The following is a 23741-nucleotide window of genomic DNA, read 5'->3' on the forward strand; positions in this document are numbered from 1 at the left end:
CGTCTTTCCTCTCAGCAGATATACCCTGGCTACAAGGGTGCTGGTGGAAGTTGGAGGAGTTTCAGAATTTACTGCAGCATTGCTCTGAATTTTATCCAAAAGACCTGTTTGCTTTTTTAAACTAACACCATTAGATCTGAGCTACTGCAGATAGTAGACACAGGGTGTGGGTGTGTTACAGTAGTTGAAATTTAAAATAGTGTCAAAGCATATAAATCTTACTCATCTGTAGACGATATGGAGATGCCTATTGTTACAGTCTCATGTACACATCTCATGAGTGCCTCTGTCTTCTGGGTCTCTATTTCAGCGCCATCACTGAAATTTTCACTGTAAGGTTGGGACCGATCATGTGTTGGGGTTACAAAGGGTGTCATTTTTAGGGTCTTTAAATTGTAATCCTTCCTGGTCAGGGACTTTGTTTGTGAAGGCTCATCTACTCTGTAGTATTGTATGTTGTCGGGACACTATTTTACCATTATTAAATATGACACATTTCACTCTAAATATTGTACATTAAATAGCCCAGGATTATGTGGTTGGTATTTACTGGGGAGAGGGGAATAGTATCACGGGGTTGGAAGGGACCTCAGGAAGTCATCTAGTCCAACCCCCTGCTCAAAGCAGGACCAATCCCCAACTAAATCAGAAGGTGGCTGCCTTTCTGAAACCATATTTAGGGAGATTTAAAAATTTTTTTTTTGACCCATACAAAGATATGTGGATAATTTGAGGGTCAAAATATATTTTGTATAATGCAGAGGCTGCTAACTAAGTAAGGCCCCAGTCCTGCAGCCTAATCTTTGCAGGTTTAGGACCTAAGGTGGAAATCGACCAGTGTGGAGGGCTTGGTAAAGGCCCTCAATGCGAAGTATGCCTACTATTTTCCCAATTTAAGTTCTGTTATTATCATATAACTGGAAAGAAATGTCCTTAGCATACTCTGTAATGTTCGCAAGATCTTTAAATAACCTGGTAATAAAACTGGTGTGTATTGTGACTGTGGTTTCTTTCATGCAAAAACTTCTGAAGCCACAGTGGATGGATCTCCCATTGATGCAGAAAGTAGATATTCAAAGCAAGTCCCATTAGCTCCAAACAGGATATTAGACAAGAAAATCTTGTCAATGGGAAAATCAAGTCTGAGATAAAGAGCCTGCTAAGAAAAGATTTGTTTATAGAAAGTAGTTCAAATAAACGCCTAGGAGCGTTGTCCCATTGGCATTGCTGTCTCTCTCTGGTATTTATCTGGGATCTATTACCATAATATCTGAGGACCTCACAGTCTCTGATGTATTTATCTTTGTGGCATCCCTGTGGGGTAGGGAGGGACTGTTATTCCCATTTTACAGAGGGGGAACTGAGGCACAGAAGAGTGACGTGACTTGCCTAAGCAGGGTTGCTGGAACAGTTTGTATAGTGGGGGTGCTGAGAACCATTGAACCAAACTGTAAACCCTGTATATGATGGAAATCATGTCAAGCCCGGGGATACCAGAGCACCGCCAGCTCCAGCACCTATGTACCTAAGGTTACATAGGAAGTCTGTGATGGAAGAGGGACTCAAACGTAGGTCTCCTAACGCCTAGGCTAGGGCCCTAACCACTGGACCATCCTTCTTCTGGAGAGCAAAACCCACAGTTATCCTCAGAGCAGTTATACCGCAGACAGTGCCCGCTCATCTATACCAGTGTGCTTTCACACTTTGGAAAGAGGGTAGCTCACTCTGGACTTCGTGTCACTATTGGTATGGCTGAGATTTGAACAACTATTCTCTAGCCAAAAGGACCTGTGTCAATATAGAATCATAAAAGCGTAGGACTGGAAGGGACCTTGAGAGGTCTTCTAGGCAGTCCCCTGCACTCAAGACCAGAGTAAACGTTATCAGTCATTCTAGACCATCCCTGACAGGTGTTTGTTTAACCTGCTCTTAAAAACCTCCAGTGATGGAGATTCCACAACCTGCCTAGGCAATTTATTCCAGTGCTTAACCACCCTGACAGGCGTTTTTCCTAATGTCCAACCTCTAAGCCTCCCTTGCTAGAATTTAAGCCCATTGCTTCTTGTCCTATCCTCAGAGATTAACAAGAATAAGTTTTGTCCCTCCTCCTTGTAAACAACCTTTTATGTACTTGAAAACTGTTATGTCCCCTCTGGACTCTCCAGACTAAACAAACCCAATTTTTCCAATCTTCCCTCATAGGTCACGTCTTCTAGACCTTTAATCATTTTTGTTGCTCCTCTCTGGACTTTCTCCAATTTGTCCATATCTTTCCTGAAATGTGGCTCCCAGAACTGGATGCAATATTCTAGATGAGGCCTAATCAGCGCAGAGTAGAGGAGAAGAATTACTTCTTGGGTTTTGCTTACAACACTCCTGCTAATACATCCCAGAAGAATGTTTGCTTTTTTTGTGTGCAAGTGTTACGCTGTTGACTCATATTTAGCTTGTGATACACTGTGACCCCCAGATCCCTTTCTGCAGTGCTCCTTCCTATACCAGCCTCCAGTGCCCATGGGGGGCAGGAGAAGGGAGCTAGTCACACCCCTCTATCAGCTTCCCCTTTCTTTCCTGAAGTTCTCAGCCTTGCCTTTTCCCTGTCCACTGGTCCTGCCCTCTCTGCTCTCATTTCCTCCTAGCTTCCCTGCCTCCTTGCTCTCTCCCATCCTGTTCCTTGCAGACTCTTTCCCTGGAACCGCCCTCTGCCCAGGTCATCCAAGGTGACTGCTTTCTTGGTTCAGATTCCTCCTAAAGTCCATATGTCTTCTGCCCAGCCTCTCAGTGTTAGTTGGAAGAGCTGTGATGCACCTACTAGCAAACCATGCAGGGCTCTGTAGCCTCTCTCTGGCCACCCAGGTCATGTGTGTCCGTAGAGACTTGTGTCCTCACATGCAATTTGGTGTTCCGTGATCCCGCTGGAAGCAGCGGGAGTATTCGCTAGGCTGTCGGATCAGGCCCTTAGTCTTCAAGCTCCTTGGGACAGGGATCGTGTCTTCCACTGGGTTTCGTACAGCGCCAAGCGTATTGTCAGCACTTGACATTATTTTCCCATTGATGCCCGTGTTTAATGTATTGTGGCAGCAGGATGTAAAGTTTGTGCATAACACAGTGCATGTGTGTAATGGAACATGTTACGGTTAATGGGTGTTACTCACTACGCATTCATGTACTGATCAGTTCCTTTCACGCTCAGATCTGCATTATCTTCTCCACTGTGTGAAATCCCTTCCCACCCATTTCATAGTGACAGAGGCAGCAGTGGAGCTGGAAGCAGGGCCAAGAGCTGTGCTGGGGTGGAGGCACAATACCTCCACCTGGCTGATGCTGGGCTTCCGTAGATTCTCCCCGGAGCTGCATGAATCTCATCCATCTGTGAGCCTGGGGGATCTCGGCAATTGCTGGTTCCATGAGTAGAGTGAACCCTACCCAGGAATGATCTGAGGGGAAAGGCTCATGTTCTCCCCCAAACCCAGAACTTTCCTGTGGGAGTTTCCTAGAAGAAGAAAGTGATCAGCAGGTATCCTAGAAATCATTTTCCCATGAAAAAATGCAGAATTTGCTTTTTTACAGAAGATCTTTAGTTTTTACATTTTGTGAAAAAAATAAAAACACCTATTAACTATGAACTAAATTTTACTGAAAGTACCAGTGACGCTTGTTCAGTGCGTGCGACCTCCTCCACTGGTGGTTGATTGTTGAATGGCTTTAAATTTACAGTGGAACCCCATTTATCTGATTTAATTGGGACTGGAGCCAGATCGGATAATCAAAAATTGGGATGATTAGGAGAACTGGCAAAGAGCTTTCTATCCCTTATTTTAAGATGGGAGAGGGGCTCGAGCGGTCATTCCCTTGCCGTGCTGACAGCTGGAGCCCACTCACCTGGGGCTGACCACCTGAATCCTGCCCTGTCAGACTGATGGTTCTGTTAATGGAGAACTTGGATAAATGAGGTTCAACTGAATATCAATAAAACATTGTGTTCAGCTGATACCTGTATATATTGTGGCCTGGGAAACAAAAGTTCAGCGTTTCGTTTTAATCACAGAAAAATGCTGATTTTTATGGGTTTTTTTATCACGGTGATCCCTGGTGATCAGGTCCTAGTTTAATTAACTTTGATCACCACCCAATGAGAGAAAGCTCAGAGGCCCAGTGGTGCTCTCAGACAGAGAGGTGTGTAACAAATGTAATATCCAAGGCAGTGCTGGGGAAAGAGAGACCTCGATAACCTTGCCAGGATCTCCATCTCATTTCTCATCTCCTCTAATACCCTTTGCCTCTGACTCCTTGAGCCAGCCTGAGGATCTCGGCCTACTTCTCGGCTTCTTTAAAGTAATCTAGTGCTGGTGAAATCTATTACAAGGAAAACGCCTGGAGAGTGAAGTCTGCTGTCTTTCCACAGGGCAACAGGCAACATGACAGAGGTGGATGGAGGAAGTGTTCAGGTGCTGTGCCCTGGAGGAGATCACCGAGCAATGACTTGGTGGGATCCCGGAGAGATTAAGGCCCAGGGCTCCTGGACCGTGTTCCCACTTAGCTATAAACTCCCAGGGTGATATTGGACAAGTTGCGCGTTAACGTCCCAAGGCCTGAGTTTCTGTGTAAAGTGGCTATGATAATACTCACCCATTTCACAGAGTGTGGTGAGGTTAGTTACTTAATGTTTGTAAGGTGTTGTGAGAGCCTTGCTAGGAAGGTACTTGAAATCCCAAAATCCAGAGTTATTTTTACCCAGATTTCGGGCTGTGCTTAGGAACCTAAAATGTTACCTTTGGTCTGATCCACTACAGCACAATCTTTCTGCCTCTTCTCTAGCCTACAAGCACACACCGGTGCAGTTGTCCGCATACTCCTGGCCCTGCTGTTGTTGTTATTATATATTACTTGTATTACCATGACATCTACGAGTCCCAGTGATGGACCAGGGCACCCCTGTGCTAGTAGCTTTACAAACACAGAACAAAAAAGACAGCTATCTCAAGCTGGCCACACCAGTTTTGGGGGCTGGCTCATAAACTCTGAATGTTTGGGGTTGGCAACACTGACTCAGGTGATCAGCTGTTCCTCCCCCTATCCCCAGCTCAGCCTGTAGCTTAAAGACACATTTCAGCTCTAAGTATGATGCTGTTATACCTCCTTCAGTTGTAGCTAAGCCTAGTTAGGTTTCCTGTCTGACCCGTCAGGTGTTTGCTGTTGATGTGTCACAGGAGGTTCTTAGCTGCAGACAAACTAGGTACTAATCAGCTGTGGATTTTCATGCCTGAAATGGTGCCTAAGTAGCCTGTTACCAGCCCCTTCCAGATGGTAGCGGCTCACATCAGCTGTATGTTTAAAGCAGGAATGAAATAAATGACACAATGGAAATCTGCACAACAATCACATTACTATCCCCTAGCCCAGCTCAAATTCCTTTTATCTGTTATGAATCACACTGCAGGAATGACCTTTATGCTGCATTATGTAACACTGGGAAGTGTCCTAGGGAACTGAATTATCCTGATGACTGTGAATACCAATGCGTGCTGCTTAATCAGGAAGATGTTGGCAAAAATTCCACTTAATGGGGTGCATTTGACTAGTGCCAAGGAGTTAAGTGGTGTTTAACCAGCTCTGGATTGTGGCTTTTTATATAGGGCAAGAGGTGTGCATGATACCTCAAAACTGACACATACTGTGTCTGGAGAAGTAAGACGTTATTGTCATCATCTCCCATTCCTATGTTCTTCCCAGCACATGCTCCATATTGTTCATTATAATGTTCTGCCATCTGGTTTCCCCCAAAGGAAATAGCTTAGTGGTCAAAGCATTAAGTTGAGAATTTCTACTGTCTCTGGAACCCCAGGTTCAGATTATTATGACTTTCATTTACAATGTTCACTACGTGTCCCAACCACAATCAGGGCTCCACTGTGCTAGGCACTGCACAAACAAAGACAGGGTGTTTCCTGCTCAATCTTCATATGAATGTTGCTGTCCATTACTATAATATCTCAGTATGTCATAGTCTTCATTGTACAGTAGAAGAAGAGCTGTAAAGCAATTAAAAAAGTTAATTGCGATTGATTGCACTTGTTACTAATAGAATGCTATTTATATAAATATTTTTGATGTTTTCCACATTTTCCAATATATTGATTTCAATTACAACACAGAATACAAAGTGTACAGTGCTCACTTTATATTTTTTAATATTTGCACTGTAAAAATAAAATAGTATTTTTCAATTCTCTTAATACTGTAGTGCAATCTCTTTATCATGCAAGTTGAACTTACAAATGTAGAACTATGTACAAAAAATAACTGCATTCAAAAATAAAAAAAAATGTAAAACTTTAGAGCCTACAAGTCCACTCAGTCGTACTTCTTGTTCAGCCAATCGCTCAGACAAACAAGTTTGTTTACATTTGCAGGAGATAATGCTGCCTCTTATTATTTATAATGTCACCTGGAAAGAGAGCAGACGTTCGCATAGCACTGTTGTAGCTGGTATTGCAAGATATTTATATGCCAGATGGGTTAAAGATTGATATGTCCCTCAAGCTTCAACCACCATTCCAGAGGACATGCATCCATGCTGATGATGGGTTCTGCTCAATAACGATCCAAAGCAGTGCAGACCAGTGCATGTTAATTTTCATCATCGGAGTCAGATGCCACCAGCAGAAGGTTGATTTTCTTTTTGGTGGTTCGGGTTGTGTAGTTTCCACATCGAAGTGTTGCTCTTTTAAGACTTCTGAAAGCATACTCCACACCCTGTCCCGATCAGATTTTGGAAGGCACTTCAGATTCTTAAATCTTGGGTTGAGTGCTGTAGCTATCTTTAGAAATCTCACATTGGTACCTTCTTTGCGTTTTGTGAAATCTGCAGTGAAAATGTTCTTTAAACGAACAACATGCTAGGTCATCATCCAAGATGGCTATAACATGAAATACATGGCAGAATGCGGGTAGAACACAGAGCAGGGGACATACAAGTCTCCCCCAAGGAGTTCAGGCTCTAAAGTTTTAAATTTTTTTTTTTGAGTGCAGTTATGTAACAAAACAAAACAAAAATCTACATTCGTAAGTTGTGCTTTCATGATAAAGAGACTGCCGTATGGTACTTGTATGAGGTAAACTGAAAAATACTATTTATTTTGTCATTTTTACAGTGCAAATAATTGTAATAAAAATAATATAAAGTGAGCACTGTATACTCTGTATTCTGTGTTGTAATTTAAATCAATATAGTTGAAAATGTAGAAAGCATCCAAAATATTTAATACATTTCAATCAGTGTTCTATTGTTTAACAGTGCGATTAAAACTGTGTTTAATCGTGATTAATTTTTTTAATCACGATTAATTTTTTTGAGTTAAATCGCATGAATTAACTGTGATGAATCGACAGCCTTAAGTAGAACCTCTGAGTTACAAACAGTTCGGGAGTGGAGGTTGTTTGTAATTCTGAAGTGTTCGTAACTCTGAACAAAGCGTTATGGTTCTTCTTTCAAAAGTTTATAACTGAACATTGACTTAATATAGCTTTGAAACTTTACTATGCAGAAGAAAAATGCTGCTTTTAGCCATCTTAATGTAAATTAAACAAGCACAGAAACAGTTTCCTACCTTGTTAAATCTTTTTTATTTTTAAAACCTTTCCCCCCCCTTTTTTTTTAGTAGTTTACGTTTAACGCAGTACCGTACTGTATTTTTATTTTTTTATTTTTTTGGTTTCTGCTCCTGCCTGATTGAGCATTTGCAGTTCAAAATGAGGTGTGTGGTTGACCTGTCAGTTTGTAACTCTGAGGTTCTACTGTATTGATTTTCACACCACCACATGAGGGACAGCAATGCTATCATCCCCATTGCATAGCAGGGGAGTTGAGGCGCAGAGAGATTAAGTGAGTTGCCCAAGTTCACACAGGAAGAGTGGCGGAGTGGGGTTTTGAACCAGAGTCTCAGGTCTGTGCCTGAACCACAAGACCCTACTTCCGCTTCTATACTAGTGGATCCCAATACCTCCCCTGTTTGGATGCTAATCACTGGCTTTTTAAGATCTAAACTGCATTAACACAACTCTTATGAAGAACATAATTTGTGTATCACGGGGTTTACTATGTGGTGATCTTTTGGACAAGACCATAAAAGCAAGGGTCCAGTCTCTCTGTCTGGGAAAGAAAAAAAGATCCTGGAGATTTTTGTTTTGTAAGGGAGGAGTTTGCCCCAGTGTTTTGCAAAATGCTCTCTCCCTCTACATTGTGCTAATTATCCTCTGGTGTCCAGCCCAGAGCTGGCTGCATTTCATTGGTGTATGTATATGACTTGGCGACTCTGCTGGATGGAAAGGTCTGTATAAATAGACATTAATTATTATACTAATGCTAATGCTCTTCTGTGCAGGTCTGCAAGATGACAGGGATCTGTTATTCCTCCTCAAGGGGAGCCAGCTGCTGAAAGTGAAGTCCAGCTCTTGGAGAAAGGAGAGGTTTTACAAGCTCCAGGAAGACTGCAAAACCATATGGCAGGAATCCAAAAAGATGTTGAGGTCTCCGGAATCACAGCTCTGTAAGTGACCGTCCCCTTATCCTAGGGGCAGCATAATGTCCAGTGGTACGGTGTCTGGAGAGGTGATTGGTTGGGAGTGTAGGCCCAGGAGACAGGAAAGTAAAAGCAGGAAGTAGGCATTCCACGTACAGTCAGTGAGTCTGATCCAGTGCTCAGACTCCTGGTGTCTTTAAGCCAACTTTATGCCTTCTAGATTCAAGGCTACTTGAGGGGCTGAAATGGCCCTGGCATAACCTAGGCAGCTCTGAGGGCTGCTTGCGTCCCCCAGTACTGCCCTGTGCTTGAGAGGCAGGCCAGTGTAGGAACTCTCCCTTAGGCCTCGTGGGCTGTTGATGGTTGCTGTATGCGCCCAGAGTGGTGTAAAACAACTGTTTCAGAATGACGGGCTGCAGCCCCTCCACCTACACCAAGCCCACCTAAGCAAGCAAAGGCTGCAGCCAGTGAGGACAGGCAGAGATGCTTCTGGGTATGGACCGGGTCACACACACACAGACAAGGGAAAACCCAGCACAAAACTGAAGGGGCTCCCTTTTCCTGCAGCTGTTGAGAATTGCAGCATCTCCATGGGAAAGCAGAGCGAGGGGCAGAGGAGATAGTGGGAGCTGCTGGCTCAGAGTCAGGCCCCAGAACGAAAGGGAGAGCTGCAGGGATCAAAGGGAAAGGGCAGGTGGCAGGTGTGCATTGTTGTTCCTCTGGCTTTGCGAGGCTGAGGTTGTTCTCATGACTGATTTAGAAACATGAATCCTGCCCATCATTGTCCGTAATAAAACACCCCAGCACCACAATTGGTATTGAATGAGTGCAGGGAAAACCTAGCTGTGTCACAATCACCCTGCCAACATCGTTATTCATTATTTGTATAACTGTAGCGCCTATGAGGCCCAGACCCCATTGTGCTAGGAGCTATACCAACATAGAACAAAAGACAGTCCCTGCCCGCCAGAGTTTACAATCTAAGTAATCTCCTGCCCACAGATAATAAATGCTGTCCTGGACCTTGAGCCTATAAGGAAGAGGCTCAAACAGTTGCCCTCCGCCTCCACTCTAACATCTGCCACATGCCCAGGGGCCTGAATTGCAAGAGCTCCACTGCGTGGGGACAAATGTGGCTAGAAAGGCCATAGTGGAGAGAGAGAAACTCTGAGTTTGTCAGGTCATGGGCCAGTCTGGGCTTCACCGCTCAGAACACACACCTGAGGGTGACCAGAGATCCTGAACTACTACATGCTGTAACAAGTGAGGGTGACGAGCCCTGGCAGAGGCTGGGTGGGGAAAAAGGTGGCTGGTTGTTAACAACTGTAAGCTCGCATGCCTGTGCTTGGAGGAGTGCATCAGGCATGTGTGTTTACTGGCTCACCCGGCAATTTGTGTTTTGTTTTTTTTTTATCTCCTTCTCAGCTGGCCATGGGTTTGTCTGATACAATTCTCCTGCACGGATCTTTGTTTTATAAGCTGCTAGGTGAATAATACCAAATATAGATTTATAGTGTGCGGCAGTGCAAGGTCACATTGCCCAGGTTGTTTGTAGAACGTTTGACCTTTACAGTTGAAACTAACCAAGCTAAGGGCCCAGACCTTCAAACTCAGGTGAGTAGTTGTTACTCCTGTGAGCAGTGTCTGGGATTACACCCGGGGTAAGGGCTACGCACCTGAGTGAGGGTTCAAATAGGACTGGGGTCTGGAGAGGAAGGGTGGTCTTGTTTAAGAACTGGATTAGCACTCAAGCAATCTAGCTTCAATTCCTGGCTCTGCCAGAGACGCCTTGTGTGTATCTCAATCTCTCTGTGCTTCCATTCCCATCTGTAATGGGGGATTATAATATTCCCTCTCCTACCCTGTTTATGCTGTAAACGCTTCAGAATAGGAACTGTCTCATTAGGTGTTTGCACAGTGTCTAGCATAACAGGGCCCCAGACTCAATGGAAGCTTCCAACCATCACTGTAATTGAAATAATAATAAAGGCCCTAGCTAACTCTCTCTCTCTCCAGTTAAGTCCCATTCTATATAGGTTATGGACGCGAATGAAAGTAACTATCAAAGTCCTTGCCCAGATAACGTCTACTTTGAAAACAAACAAGGGTGTGAATTAAAATAGCACACCGTTCAAACAGGAAAAAAAAAAAAGGAAATGGCAAATGTAATGTGTGTGAGTATTCTCCAGGCTTGCTGAGGCCCTGAATGCACTGGCCTTTTAAGGGTTTTAGGGAACTGTATTATAATTTGATCTATTGATTTACTTGTGTTTAGTTTCTTTAATGTTGTAAGCCACCACCATAATATCTGGACACATGACACAGGTTACCAAACCATCCACAATATTATATGATATATTCAGGTAACATCTCAGTGGGTCTCTCTAGATCAGGTCCCCATATACTAGCTGTTTGTAGCAGATCGCTGACTCACCACTGCAGTGCCTCCTGCTGGTCATCTGGGACTTAGCTTGATTCCAGCACTCAGAGCACCTCCTGTTGGCTGTGTCTCTCCTTCCTCAGGCCCCCGGGTCTCTCCCAGACCCCAGTGCCCCTTACCTTGAGGTGCTGCCCCACAGCAGTGCCCCCACACTCTGGGTCTCCCTTCCCAGGGGAACCCCCTTCCTCTATGCCCACCTTGCCTCAGTGGCTACTGCCAGTCATCATCTAGCCCCCTTTCTCCGGGGCAAACTGCAGTCTGTAATGGCCACTCATCATTGGCAAGGGGGTTGGACCAGCTACCTCTGCCTATCCCTGGGCTTCACCTCTGCAGCCCCAGTACCTCCTTAGGCCTTTAACAAGGCCCCAGCCTGGGGAGTTGCCCAGCTGGAGCTCCCTAGCACTGCTCTGCTTCAGGTACCCTGTGCTCCCAGGCAGCCAGGTCCTTCGTACTCCAAGCTGGAGTGAGACTAACCCAGCCCCTCCCTTTAGCCCTTATATCAGGGCCAGCTGTGGCCGCTTCCCCAGTCAGCCTACCTTTTCTCCCAGGAGCAGGGTAACTGCCCCGCTACAGTGCTGAACACGCATTTAGTAAGAGATGTCCTTGACCCAAGGAGCTTAAATAGACATGGCAAGGGAGAGCTCAGGCACAGACAGATTCAGCGGCTTGCCCAAAATCATACTGGAAGTTTGCAGCAGAGCTGGGATCTGGACTGAGAATTCCGGAATTCCAGTCTGGAGCCATAACCAGAAGCCCAGTTCCGTCTTTGTGTTCAGCGTTCGCATTCCATCCCAGGGGGTTCAGAATGATTACCTCGTGGTGCTGGCTGGGTTAGAGCTAGTAATGGTTTGAGTTTGATTAACCATCTGTGTGCATCTGGGCTTGAACAAGCATATCAATGTACATTTTCCTGATCACAGCATAAACTAGCTTTAGTTTTAAGGCCCTGGGAATATAGTGGATTACACTTAGCTGGTGTAGTTTCCCTGTACCAGGCATTGTGCTACAGCTGTCTTCTTTCCCTGGTCTTGTATTGGTAAGCATTCAACAGCAAGGAAGTGCATAATAGGGTCATCGTTTAAAATATAACATAATGGAACATAGAAAGCTAACAAGGAGCACAAGAGTAAACGTGTTATGTCAGGTGCTTGACATTTTGCTTTTAGGTGACTGTTACTTTGGATTTTAGTTTGGGACCTCTATAAAATCCCAGGATTAGCATCCATACAAGCAGACTCCATTTTCCAGGCGGAAAAAAGAATCAATCCTGTGAAAGCTGTGAAGTGGGAGCATAGCTAAGCAGAGTGAGATAGAGGAACCGCAGCACAATAACCTCTCATGAGGGCACAGGTCGTATTTCTGATTTGAGAGATTTCCTGCTAGAGTGGCTACTGGATGTATAGTCACACAGAACTAATTTTGTTTTAAGCCATTGTGTGGTGGCCACCAATGGTGAACAACATGAGTCTCGACAGCTTGAGCTGCAAAGCCAAGCTGTAGCTGAGGGCTGTAACAGACTCACATCCTCTATGTGGGTCAGGCACAGCGGGGGATCTGTAACACACATCAGTGGGTTATAATTGCTCCTCCTGGTCACGAAGAATAATATTGGATTTCAAACCAAACACTTGTTATCGACCAAGGACCTTATGGTCTTTTATATTTTAAATGTTCTGATTATACATTTAAAATAGTTGTGAATTATGGGCACTTGAAAGATTCTGGCTTGACATCCTGGGAGACTGATGTCTCTGTTTACAGAACTCATCTTGGATCTAATCTGCCCTCCCTGCGGAGCCAGCTAGTATAGAAGCCCATTGATTTTTGTGATTCTGGCATGGTTCAGTGAGGCCTACAGGACCAGATGTTCCAAGGAGCATAGTACATTGGGTGCACATTGGATGCTTGGCTCTTTTGGAAACCTGGTCATGAGTGTTGCAATGGGAGCTGACTAGTGCCGAGCGCCTTTGAAAAACTGGCCCTAATTGTGGGTGAAAATGTGGCCCGTAATGCCCAAGCCCTTTTGCTCTGCCAGGCATTCTGGTTCACCTGTTTTTGCTTTTAAGCTGGAATGATTACATTGCAATCACCCTCTCATTCGTTTCTGTAACAGCAATCATAAAAGTCAAAGCCACAGAGGCCTAGTAAATTCATACAGACATGTGACCAGTGAGAGCTCTCATGGGAGAGAGATGGAAGCAGGAGTGAAAATCCTGAATGTTGTTAATCTTCTGTAGTCAGCTGCTACTCAGATATTTTGACACCAGTGTATGTTTCATAGCACATTGAAACACTGTACGCAGCCATCTAGGACGAGAAGTGAAGGGGAATATCCTATCCAGTCCAAGGTACAGCAGGAATTCAGAAAGTTGGGCCCAGATCTTCAAACATATTCAGGCTCCTAACTCTCATTGATTTCAATGGAAGTTAGGCGCCTAAGTCCCTTTGAGAATCTGGGCCCTGGATCCACATCAGGATTTGGGAAGATCTCTGGGACTAGTCCTTATGCTTTTCTTAAAGTGTTCATGGGGCCTGACACTGCTCTCCCTGAATTTTGCCTCTGATTTCAGTGCTAGCGGGATCAGGCCCTAAATGGCCACGATCTCAGCTTTTATGTCTCCCTACCCTCTGTTGATCCTAGGCCTAGCACCATAATGAGGCATCAGTTTAGTGCTGGCCCAGCCCAGCACCACTTCCTGCAGCACACTGAGTTTCTCTTGGACTTGTCCCGGCACTGCCCCAGCCTGGTGCTGCTAGGCCCACGAGAGCTGGCTCACAGCCTGAAGGCGGTGTGGCTCCAGAACTCCTCTCCTGCTCGTTCACTACAAAATCTCACTGGAAAGGAGCTCTGGTGATTTCCTGCGCACTGCCCTGTACAAGGGCGAGCCGCAGAGCCGCAGCAGGCATCAGAAACATTGCCCCCCAGTGCAGCAGGGAGAGGGAGTTGGGAGTTGTGTCTTCTCAGTATGATACACAGCTTTGAAAGCAAACAGATGTACATGTTGGATGGCAGAAATGAGAGAGAGTTTAGAAAGCTCCCTGCAGCCTGTTCCTGGAATGGAGAGAAAAACCCTTGACCCTATGGGACTGTATTTCTAGTTACCACCATCCCCCCTTCATATAATGAATTGGCAGAAATTCCTCTTCGTTAGTAGCAAGCATAATAAATTCATAGATTTCAAGGCCTGAAGGAACCATTGTGATCATCTAGTCCAGGTGTTCTCAAACTTCATTGCACCGTTTGACAATAAAATTACTACTTGACCCCTGGGGTAGGGGAGCTCAGAGCCTGAGCCCTGCTGCCCTGGGTTGAGGGAGAGGGGGCTGTAGCCCGAGCCCCATTGCCCCAGGTGCAGGTGGAGCTAAGGCTTCAGGTTCAGCCCTGGGTCCCAGCAAGTCTAATGCTGGCTCTGGCGACCCCATTAAAATGGGGTCACGACCCACTTTGGCGTCCTGACCCACAGTTTGAGAACCACTAATCTGACCTCCTGTACAACACAGGCCATGGAATCTTCCCAAGATAATTTCTAGACCATATCTTATAGAAAAACATCCAGTCTTGATTTAAAAATTGTCGCTGATGGAGACTCCACTTTGACCCTTGATAGGTTGTTCCAATGATCAGTTTCTCTGCCTTTAAAAAGTTGGGCCCTATGTCCAGTCTGAATTTGTCTAGCTTCAGCTTCCAGACAGTGGAACATGTTATATCTTTCTCTGCTAGACGGAAGAGCCCATTATTAAATATTTGTTCCCAGGTAAATTCTTATAGAATGTGTTTAAGTAAGGCCTTAACCTTCTCTTTGGTAAACTAAATAGATTGAGCTCAGGGAGTCTATTGCTATAAGGTAGGTTTTCTAATCTTTTAATCATTCTCATGGCTCTTCTCTGAACCCGTTCCAATTTATCAACATCCTTCTGGAATTGTGGGCGTCAGAACTGGACGCAGCATTCGAGCATAGTGGATGGCAGTGGGTAATTGTTCAGAATTAAAAACAAACGCTGGGCTGGAGTGACAGCATTGAGTTCAGCTATTTACCTAGAAAGGGTGAGTTCACTCCGCTCATATAAAGCCCAAGTTTTTGGGCCCTTTGAGTGTGGGAGATCCAGGAGCTGACCTCTACCTTCCAAACCCAGGGCCAGGTGTGGGGCTGCAAAAAATCTGAATGTGAGTGACTTGGCCCAAGTGCCAGAGGAAGCCTGTGGCGGAAGCAGGGGGACTGCCCTGATGGTCAAACCCCTAGGTGTGAGCTTAGTCCTGCAAGGCCGTCCTTCTCTTCAACCAGAGATGTTTCCTCAGGAATTAGTGTTCCAGGTTTAGGTGCATTATAAGGTTTTACATCCTCTGAATCATCGTCCCAGTCTGAGACTGGTCTGTGCTACATTGATCTGTGGTGACCCTGATGAGCCCTGACACCAGGCTCATCCTAGCCTTGTCACAGCTTTTGCTGCGCTGTCTCAAGCCCACTGCACTTGGGGCCAGATGGTCGCAGTGGTAAACTGCCCTGCAGTTGGGTTGGTCTGAAGCCACATGGTTCTGACAGGAGTAGGGAATGGTTCAGCACTTCAGGCCGTGCACAGATGGAACAGGCCTGCTGCATGATTTCTTAGGATAGTGCATTCTTTGCACTCCTTTGCAGCATGTCTGATCCACTGGTCGATTTGGATTGGTAGAGCCACATTGCCTGCCCCCATTGGGGTGGCTTGTGTCCTGGGAGCACTAGCTGGGAGCAGTCGCTGCTCTTGAACCCAGCACAGGGGTGGGAATGTGATGAGAAGGAAGGGTCTTTGCACCTTTCCTGCCCTGTGAGTGCACCCATCCACAGGGCTGTCACAGTCCGGCCTCTTGATGTGCAGCCTGCATTAGATATAACAGAGAGAGCAGGACTCCTTGTTTATACCTTAGAGATGGAACACAGATGCAGGGCCAATATGGTGTATCCAGGCCTCCACACTACTCCAGTAGGCTCCAGGCCTCCACACGCAGCACATAGCATGGGGGCTTCTTGTTTGTACACTTTGGAAGTTGCCAGGTCGGCCAGGCGTCCCCTGTGTGCTTTATTCACTCCAGAGAGGTCAGGTCTATAGACCTGGTACTCTGTGTTGTGTTACTTGTCATTCAGCTACAGCGGCAGCGTGGAGCCTGTGTTGTTGCTGCCACTTATCTTCTCCCACAGGCTTTCTGCTCATGAGAAGGCTTTCTGTCTGGGAACAAAAAAACCCCAAACATCGGCTCCCAGCTTTCAATGGAAAAGGGAGAGAGATTATGCTGGCCTCTCGATAACAGGTCATTGAAGTGACTGGATTAACAGATGGCCAAGAGGAAATGTCTGCTTTGGGAAGCTGGCAAATAGCCAGTCAGAGCAATACCTCGCGCTTTCCGTCGTCAAAGCACGTTACAGACCGCACCGCACTGAATGGAGGAGGTAGTGTGTTCCTCAGGTGAAGGCCTCAGGACATATTCGTTCTATTGCTAGCTCTGATTCTGTCCTGTCATTAAACTAGGGCCAAATCACGTAGCCCTTGGCCGTACTAAAAGTTGCAGTTCTTTAACTACAATTGATTTTTAATCCATCTAGGTACGCCAGTGGAAATCCCTAAGGTAGACTCACCTAAACCAGTGTAGTCGCTGCTTAGCTTGGTTTAGATTAATTCAGTAAGGCCTTGTCTAAACAGGGCTGGTCGAAAACTTGACAGTGAAATTGTTTTCTGAGTAAATGATATTTTTCATGAAAAGTGTCTGCTTTTCGTGGAAAATGGCTTTTTGTGAACACCCCAAAACTAAAAATTTTTGGCTGAAAAATTTTGATCAAAAAATGACACTGCAGTGCCTCATGGGAGTTGCAGTTCAGGTACCTTATTCCCCCATTCTCCTCTATGGGTTGGATTCCCCAGCTGGACTACATCTCCCATGATGCAACACGACCAGGGACTCCTATGATACACTGCAGCGGCTCAGCCAGATGGGAAATGTAGTCCAGGTAGGGAGCCCAGCTCAAAAAAGAAAACCAGGGCATGGAGCACATGAACTATAACTCCCATGAGCCATCATGACAGCATTTTCAAATCAAATTGTTTGGGTATTGACTGAAAAATTTTAATTTTGGCTTAACAGTTTTAGCTTTCAATTTTTTTGATGAAACGTTTTAATTTTTCACAGAAAAAAAAAGCCCGTTTCCAATCAGCTCTAGTACATCAGTTTAATGGACTGGATTGAAAAAGTAACTTACTGATACAGGCTAAACCGACTTAAGCACAGCTTAAAACATTTTAAGTGCATCTACCATAGGAATTTGTGCCAGTTTAACTAGATCAAATTTAAATCAGTTTACTTCAACCAGAGCAACTCTTTGAGTATAGACAAGGCATTAACCTCTTCATGTCTCAGTTCCGTCTTCTATAAAATAGGAATAATAACAGGGGTATTGTGGGGATTCAGGTCTCTAAGGCATTTTGCAGTCTTCAGTTGGAAGGTATTCTACAAGTCCAGAGTAGTATTACTCATTAATCCTCTCAACACTCTTGTGTAGTAGATAGATATTATCCCTACTTACCCTCACTGAAAAGCCCTATAGAATTGAATACAAAATGGTAACTTTCCTGTAGAAGGTTTGAGCTGTTCTTTAGACTGGCTACTGAATCCCATGCATGGTTTACAACCTACTGAAAAGATCTAATTCCTTTTCAAATTCTATAGGTATGCAGAATAATTCTAAAGAGCCCTATTATTTTCCTTGTTTTCTGTTTAGTCCCTGTTAATTTCTACAGGATTTTTCCATATGGGTTTGTTGGGAACACTGGGGCATGGCCACTAGGTAACTCGAGGGGATGGAAGACCACGAGTGTCGATGAAGCCCCCTCGCACTAGGCCCCTGTGTCCTTGCCCCCCCCCCCCGTCCTGCCTGGAGGCACTCGCAGCAGCTCTGTGTGCTAGGCCCAAGTGTCCTTGGCCCCCCCGCCTGGAGGCACACACAGCAGTTATGCTGAGAATCTGCAACAGTATGTTGCAGAGTCAGACTGCCTGAAACTAAGCAAGGCCAAACAGGGGAGATATGGAAGAACAATGCTGAATAAAGCAGCTTTATGTATAGTTTAACAAATGATACAGAGAATCAGGGAACTAGCTGGGAACTGGATTGGCTGGCTATATGGATACTTGGAGCAGCTTGCTATTGGATAAGTATGCTGGAAAAAAGGATGTATAAAAGCCTGTGTAACTTCCTGCTCTGGTGTGCAGGATTTGAGATTTTATTCTCCCTGTACCTTTTTGCAGCTGCAAATAAACTTTTCTGCTTCTCCACCCCGTTGTGATTATTGGGTGCAGCACACTGGGTAACGAACCAACTCAAGCTGTTGTTCAGCCTCTCGGCACTGGGTGCCGGCAACAGGTTTGCAGAAGATTTAGCCCAAAATTTGGTGAAAATGTGGCTGCCCATGTTTAGGCACCTAAATATAAGTGTCCTAATTTTCAAAGTTCCTGAGTCTCTACAGTTGCCATTAATTCCACTGGGAGTAACACACAAAGAACCAGATTCTTAGCTGGTGTAAATCAGGATAGTTCCTGTGAGGTCAGTTTATACCAGCCATTAGAAGTGATAGATTTTAAGACCAGAAGGGACCATTATAATCAGCTAGCCCAGTGAGTCTCAAACTTTTGTACTGGTGACCCCTTTCAAATGGCAAGCCTCTGAGTGCGACCCCCCCTTATAAATGAAAAACACTTTTTTATATATTTAACACTATTATAAATGCTGGAGGCAAAGCGGGGTTTTGGGTGGAGGCTGACAGCTCCCAACTCCCCATGTAATAACCTCACAACCCCCTGAGGGGTCCCGACCCCCAGTTTGAGAACCCCTGAACTAGCCTGACCTCCTGCATAGCACAGGCCAAAGAATTTCACCCGATGATTTCTACATCTAGCTCAATAACTTGTGGTTAAAATAGAGTGTATGCTTCAGAAGAACATCCCGTCCTGATTTAAAGATTCCAAAGGATGGAGAATCAACCATATCCCTGGGGAATCTGTTCTAACAGCTAATTATCCCCACTGTTTAAAAAATGCCTCATTTCCAACTCAACTTTGCTGACTTCAACTTCCAGCTGTATAAAGGATGTTTTTTTATATAGTTTGGGCACAGTGCATGATTAGTGCAAAACCTGTTCCATTGATGGACTGAATGATCAGTAAAAAGAAAAGGAGGACTTGTGGCACCTTAGAGAAAGTGTTTATCAGAAAGCCAGTCATGACTGAGTTATTATGGGGGTTTAGGCATTTCCTTTAAAATGCTTGTGTAAAGTTAAAAGGGTTACAAATCAGGGTTTCTGATTTTACCAAGTGAGTGGATGCAACGTTTGAATCTCCGATGCATCAACCCAGCTAAATTTACTGTAGAAAGAAAGGAAAGGGTGTGATATGGTGCCAAGCTTACTCTTTGCCAGTCAATGAATGAAATGCTTAGGACAATGAAGTCAACATAATTATTAATTACTATTATTTATTATTTCTATTATTCTAGCACCTATTAGCCCCAGTCATGTACTGGGACTCTACTGTGCTAGGCACTGTACACAAACAGAACAAAAAGAGCTTACAACGCAAGTACTGTATAAGACAAGAGACAACAAACAGATAGCTACAGACAGAGGAGAGAGGACAAGGAAACAGTGAGATAATATTGGTCAGCATGATGCACAGTGGACTCGGAATACTAGCAGCCTAACTGTTGTCAAGATCTTTGTAGGGTTTACAGAAAAGAAGAGCTTAAAGGAGGGTTTTGAAAGAGGATCATGCATTCGTTTTACAGATGTTTACAGGAAGCTCCTCTCAAGCATGTTGGGCAGCAGAGGAGAAAGCACCAAGGTGCTTGATTGAACATTTAACAAGTGGGTGATGGAAGCTGGCATGAGGGATTCAGAGGCAGTAGTTGACCTTTCAGTACTGAATAAGAGCTGAGAGGTAGGGTGGGGTTAGGCTGTGAAGGGCCTTAAAAATGAAGAGAAGTAGCTCATGCTTACTGTGATCGATAAGAGGGAGCCAGTGGAGAGATGCAAAGAGAGGGGTGACATGGCAAAACTATACACCCAACAACCAGTCCATTGAAATGACCACTTCTCCCCCCTGATTGGCTGTACAGTTTTTCAGGAATTTTGGCTCCACAGCCGGATGTCTTTGTCTCTGAAAATATGTGCTGATGGGAATGTATTATGCAAGGCTCAAGTCACTGTGAAAACAAAACCACCTGACTAATAAGTCTGTTGATAATGAGTAGGAGTACTTGTGGCACCTTAGAGACTAACCAATTTATTTGAGCATGAGCTTTCGTGAGCTACAACTCACTTCATCGGATGCATACCGTGGCGGGGTGGAGGGTGAGAAAACCTGGATTTGTGCTGGAAATGGCCCAACTTGATGATCACTTTAGATAAGTTATTACCAGCAGGACAGTGGGGTGGGAGGAGGTATTGTTTCATGATCTCTGTGTGTATATAATGTCTGCTGCAGTTTCCACGGTATGCATCCGATGAAGTGAGCTGTAGCTCATGAAAGCTCATGCTCAAATAAATTGGTTAGTCTCTAAGGTGCCACAAGTACTCCTTTTCTTTTTGCGAATACAGACTAACACGGCTGTTACTCTGAAACTTGATAATGAGTGTTTATCAAAGTCTCTTAAGTTTTATCAAATGCGGACCTGCCCAGCTTTGCACTTTAAACCAGCCTGTTGCGTATCTCGGGCTATTTGCCTGCTGGGCGGTCTGCAAGATATCCCTATTCTCCACAGCACATGTTCTGCGTGGATTGTGACAGGCCCCACATGTCATGTTTTAGGGCCAAATTCAGAGGTTATGTGTAAGGGGCAGTAGTGGTAAGTGGGTGTGAGCCTCAAACTAGATCTAAGATATTCTAAAGGCAGTCTAAACAGTTCTTCATACCATGGTGTTGAGTATGACATAAAAATCTAGATGAATGGATTATAGAGGGAATCTTATAATATGCTTAAAATTTATGCACCAGATTCTTGTAAAACGTGTGTATATCTTAGATGATCCCACAATGAGGAGCAGCGTTTTACAACCCTGGACCTTCCCTGTGAAGGGAGATTTGTTGAATTCTAGACTGAATTGGTACAGAAGTCATAATCATTTTAGCTTTTAGCCCTTAATTGTTAATCACCTGTAGTGCAGCTGAAAGAAACTATGTTACCCTGTTAAACAAACAAAATAATGTTGATGCTTGTTGTGCCCAGCACGTTGTGTTTATTGTGATATGGAGGCTCTCTCACTGCAGATGTCCTAGCTGATGCTGTGGCTTTGTGGTTGGATAGTGTCTGTTGTCTGCTCTTGACAGTCTGCCAGACAGATCTTGCAGAGTTTAAACTGAAAGGCAGCTGGATAGAGAACTGTGAGCTCTACCTTGACAGACAGTTCTGTATGCAAATATGGCGGCTAGCTATTAGCATGTGGCTAAACCTCTCATTTACATTTTCTGGCAGTAAACAGATCTGATTCATTGAGTCAATTACAGTGTGTGAGAATAACTCAATGTCACTGAGTACCACATAGTACTGTCAGCTAATTAATAGGGAGAGGAATGGTGTCTGGCAGCTACAGCAGGTGACTCCTGGTTTCCATTTCCAACCCTCACACTAATGTGTCGTGTGATTGTACCGAATCACTTAACTTTTCTGTTCCTTAGGTTAGCCACCTGAAAAGAAGGGATAATAAAGCCTGGTGCACAGGGATGTTTGAAGACTAAGGGCTTGTCTACACATGAACGTTAATCTGTAGAAAGGTAGGGTGTACATTTAAGGCAGATTATCTGTTTGAACTGATGTCCCGGGGCCAGGACCGGATTAACCTTTTGTGGGCCTGGCTCCAAACATATTTGTGGGCCCCCGTGGGGGCAGTGGAGACTGGCGCGGTGGAGTCGGTCTCAGGAGCGAGGGGCTGGACAGGGACGTGGTGTGGGAGGGGCAGCCCTGCTCCGCCAAGCCCAGTGGGAGGTGACTGTTTACAAACCGGCAGTTGCCAGACGCACAGTGGCCTGCCTGGCCCTGTGCTGCCAGCATGCCCCTTCCCCTCAGGGGCAGGCCGTGCCGTGCCACATATTCCCCCCTGCCCAACACTGGAAACCCCCACCCCTCCCCCGATTCCCTAAGACCAGAGCCCCCCCCCCAAGACCCACTATGCCCATCACACACACCTCAGATCCTGCCACAAATGCACAGTGCCCTGGCCAACACCACCCCTGCCCAGCGCCCCCCTGCCCACAGCCCCACCACAACTGCCCAGTGCCCCACTCAGAACCTCCACTCCCTAGTGCCCCAATACACACAGATCTTTCCCGCCTCCTCGCAGCCCAGCACCACCCCCCGACCCTCCAGAGACCCACTCAATCACGCCCTGCCTCCTGGCTGCACTCACTGGCCCTCTGCGAGGCGACTGTGTCTGCCGGGCTGTGCTGCCAGCTGCAGCCAGGGTTGGTCCCGGGGTGGGGAATCGCTCCGGCCCCTCGGGAGTGGTGTGATCAGCCAGGCCAGGGCCTGTCCCGGATGGGCTCCCTCAGGACCCACTTGCCTGGAGGGGCCCAGCCAAGCCCCCCAAACTCCCTCCCCACCACAACTGGCTGAGACTTGCCAGGCTTCTGCACCAGTCCCAGGCAGCTCAGCTCCGGGGAGACAGGGGGGCCCCACAGATGATGGGAAGCAGAGACTGCCCAGAGTCGGAGGTGCACTGGAGTCTGGCCAGAGGGCAGGGAGGAGCCGGCGGGTGGGGCCAAGGGGTGAAGAGGAGCCCTCGGCTGGCCAGCAGGTAGGTCGAGAGGAGCAAGGGGTAGGGGGGAGGTAGGGTGGGAGCCTGCAGGCTGGTGGGGTCTCAGAGCACAGTGCAAGCAGAGCAGGCCGGGGTCCCTTCTGAGCATGGGCCCAGCTCCATGGCGCCATTGTAAACCCGGCACTGCCCGGGGCCAGAACTATACAAGTCTCCCTGTGTTTTGCTGCAGGCATTTGCCTATATACAAATCAACTCCTTAGCAGATATTAACATCCAGGCAAAGCAGGAAGCAGAGATAAACTTTCTGTTCTGTTCTCAGTTACACCCATGCAGCTCCATGAACTTTCATTGGGTCGATCTGTTTGCTAAATTTGTCCCATTTTTGTTCCTCTGCTATAAAAGTCTTTGTTTCTGATTCCTTTTCACTGTCAGCTGATCTGTGTGTCCCTGCTATACAGTGTTTGCTTAGTTTGGGGCTCAGCCTTAGCTGTTCATGTACAGTAGCCTCCCTATTCTGTGGCAGCAGATAATGTTTTTGCACTAGGCCTGATCCCAGATTTTCCAATGGAAGCAAAGAGATAATGTTTGGAAATAGACCAGCCCAGTTGCTTTGCTTCAGCTCTTGTCTTTAGAGATGAATGCATTCTTTGAGCTGTATAAAGCTTTTTAAAAAATCCCCATCCACCCAATAAATGTCTTTTAAAAATCTCCACACTCCCAAGCTCTCTTGAGCTCTTGCTTAATTAGTTACTCCTGAGGGAATTCTGCACCAAAAACTTAAAAATTCTGCGCACAATATTGTAAAATTCTGCAAATGTTATATGTCAGTAAATAAATGTGGAAGCTCCAGCGTGGCAGTGGGGAGAACAGGTGACTGGCTACACAGAGGTGGGAGATCTCTGCTGGCTGCTCCGGGCGCCCAAAACAACGGGCCCGTGCTGCTGGGGAGGGGCATGTGGCTGCTCTTGCAGCTTCCCTTAGCTTCACTGTCAGAAAGTCATTTTTCTGCATGG

The 23741-nt window shown here is 45.7% G+C and overlaps 1 protein-coding gene across 3 annotated transcripts in view; it reads left to right on the forward strand.

Moving 5' to 3' along the window:
* The window catches only part of PLCD1 (phospholipase C delta 1), a 91673-nt gene that overhangs the window by 12233 nt on the left and 55699 nt on the right, over positions 1-23741 (forward strand). For all 3 annotated transcript variants that reach the window (XM_073334724.2, XM_073334723.1, XM_073334725.2), the window contains exon 2: positions 8385-8549. In XM_073334724.2, coding sequence (XP_073190825.1) covers positions 8385-8549 — 165 coding nt within the window. The remainder of the gene's footprint in view (positions 1-8384; positions 8550-23741) is intronic.

The sequence above is a fragment of the Lepidochelys kempii genome, chromosome 2 (assembly GCF_965140285.1).
Source record: "Lepidochelys kempii isolate rLepKem1 chromosome 2, rLepKem1.hap1, whole genome shotgun sequence".
NCBI lineage: Eukaryota > Metazoa > Chordata > Testudines > Cheloniidae > Lepidochelys > Lepidochelys kempii.